Genomic DNA, 2,013 nt, shown 5'->3' on the forward strand with positions numbered 1-2,013 from the left:
CAATGGTGTCAAATGCAGCCCTTATATCTTACAGGGGTTTAATTACTTTTACTTTAAAGTATTGTGGCACATAGCCTGATGATAAAGACATATTGATAATATCTAGTAAAGAAGTGGTTGGCACTTAAGGGTAAGACTTCTTTAGGCAACCCAGCTGGGATGGACAGGTCGATGTATATCCTGACAGTAGTAGATGAGAAAGATAATCTGTATAATTGTTCTAGTGCTGCTAATGGTATTTGCAAGAATCCTCCAGGCTTGGACGAAAACTACAATTCAAACCTTGTTCACATAGGTCGACTGAGCAGCACAGCAGTGTCTGGCAAGCTTGCTGTGTTCACACAGAGCCATTCCTATGTTTCATCATACACTTTACTTTATATAATGTCCGTAAAAATGAATTAAATTTGCAATGCCATATATATGTAGTTTAAACAGGCGGCTGTGAAAATTCTTCTTCTTCACAAGTGAAGTTAAATATAAGATTACTAGTGCTTTAACGTTGAAAAGGAAGTTTAAATTGTGGTGAAATATGTGAATATGACTACCAACAGATCCTTTCACTGTGCTCATTTGCTGGGAGAGGTGTAGCTCGCAGTGAAAATAGGCAAAACCTCGACTCTCTAGTGAAGCGTCGCTGCAGACACAGTTGAGATATGTGTGAGAGATGCGTCTTACTCTAATCTGTTAACATGGGCATCAAAATAAAAATCAAGATGTTCCACCATGCACACACGGGCGATGTGAACAAGCTGTCAGAGCCAAGAAACACATTTGATTGTTGAATCTCATTCCCAGGTTGTCCCAATATTGATGCTGGGAATGAGACTTGACAATTAACTATCTTCAATCTGAAGCGTCTTTCTATCTTTCTCAGCTCTGATTGGTTGTTTTCATTCAGGCCCAGTGGATTCTTGCAAATACCATTAAGAGCACTAAAAGGAGCCAGAGGAACTTGTCCTTATAATGTAATGTAATGTTGTAATTTGAGGTAGCACCAAATTAGCCCCAGACTCCCTTAAAAAATCCTGGTATTGGGGTGTGAGTTGTGAAACATTGTCTACAATAAATTCGTACTTATGTTTCCCCTCTTGTAAATTTTGCAAATGTAATACATTAAATTATTTCTTTGTATTACAACTACTGTCTCTTTCAGTGTGTTGCAGTACCAGCTTGTAGAATTATCTATGACTACATAACTTATGCCTTGTTAACAGCAGATCAGTTGCACACAACTCTTTTTTGTTTATTATATTTGTATATTATGGCTATGTCCTGTGTATGTTCTGTGATTTATTGTACATTCAACATGGAGCAGCTGGTTATCTTCTGTGAGCATGCATAGGACTGAAGAGTTCAGACTGAAAATATAATGTGTGTGATTGAATGCACATATGAGGGTAACTGACCTTTGTGATTGGTTCTCTAGATGACGTCAATCTCTATGAGGGGCTGAGTCAAATAATAGAATACCTCAGATGCTCTGAGTACAAGCACAGCCTCATCCTCCAGATCAGCCATACTAGCCACTAATGCTGGCGACTCCAGGAGTCCTTACTTTACCCTCGAATAGTTATGATGTGGTTTTGTTAACTGCTTGTCCCCTTTCAATGTGTGACTGAAGGTTTTGCCTTGCTGTCAGCCTTCCACTAGGAAGCTTGCTCCTGTACTCCTTTTTTATTTTCTTTCAGAGTCCATCTGGAACGCAGCATCCTTCTACCAGGAGTCATCCTCCCTCCTCTTCCCCACCCTGCGGGCCGAGCTCACCTTCGACATCTCCTTCTACTTCAAGACCACTGCTAATTCAGGGGTCTTTCTGGAGAACATGGGTCATAAAGACTTCATCCGAGTGGAGCTCAGCTGTGAGTGACTAATCAACACATAGCCAGCAGCCAGAATAAGATTCATATGAAACAGGACAGTGGAAAAAGTGAAGACATGTTTACAATAATCAGTAATACCACACAGAAAGATAAGATAAGATAAGACTAGATAAGATAAGATGTTCCTTTA

At 39.7% G+C, this 2,013-nt stretch overlaps 1 protein-coding gene across 1 annotated transcript in view; it reads left to right on the top strand.

The window, feature by feature from the left end:
• Positions 1-2,013, top strand: part of LOC118338672 (contactin-associated protein-like 5) — a 26,639-nt gene that overhangs the window by 14,791 nt on the left and 9,835 nt on the right. Inside the window, exon 6 of the mRNA XM_035675949.1 lies at positions 1,692-1,862. Coding sequence (XP_035531842.1) covers positions 1,692-1,862 — 171 coding nt within the window. The remainder of the gene's footprint in view (positions 1-1,691; positions 1,863-2,013) is intronic.

This window comes from Morone saxatilis, unplaced genomic scaffold, assembly GCF_004916995.1.
Source record: "Morone saxatilis isolate NCDOM2014 unplaced genomic scaffold, NCSU_SB_2.0 Contig5, whole genome shotgun sequence".
In the NCBI taxonomy this organism is placed as follows: Eukaryota; Metazoa; Chordata; class Actinopteri; family Moronidae; genus Morone; species Morone saxatilis.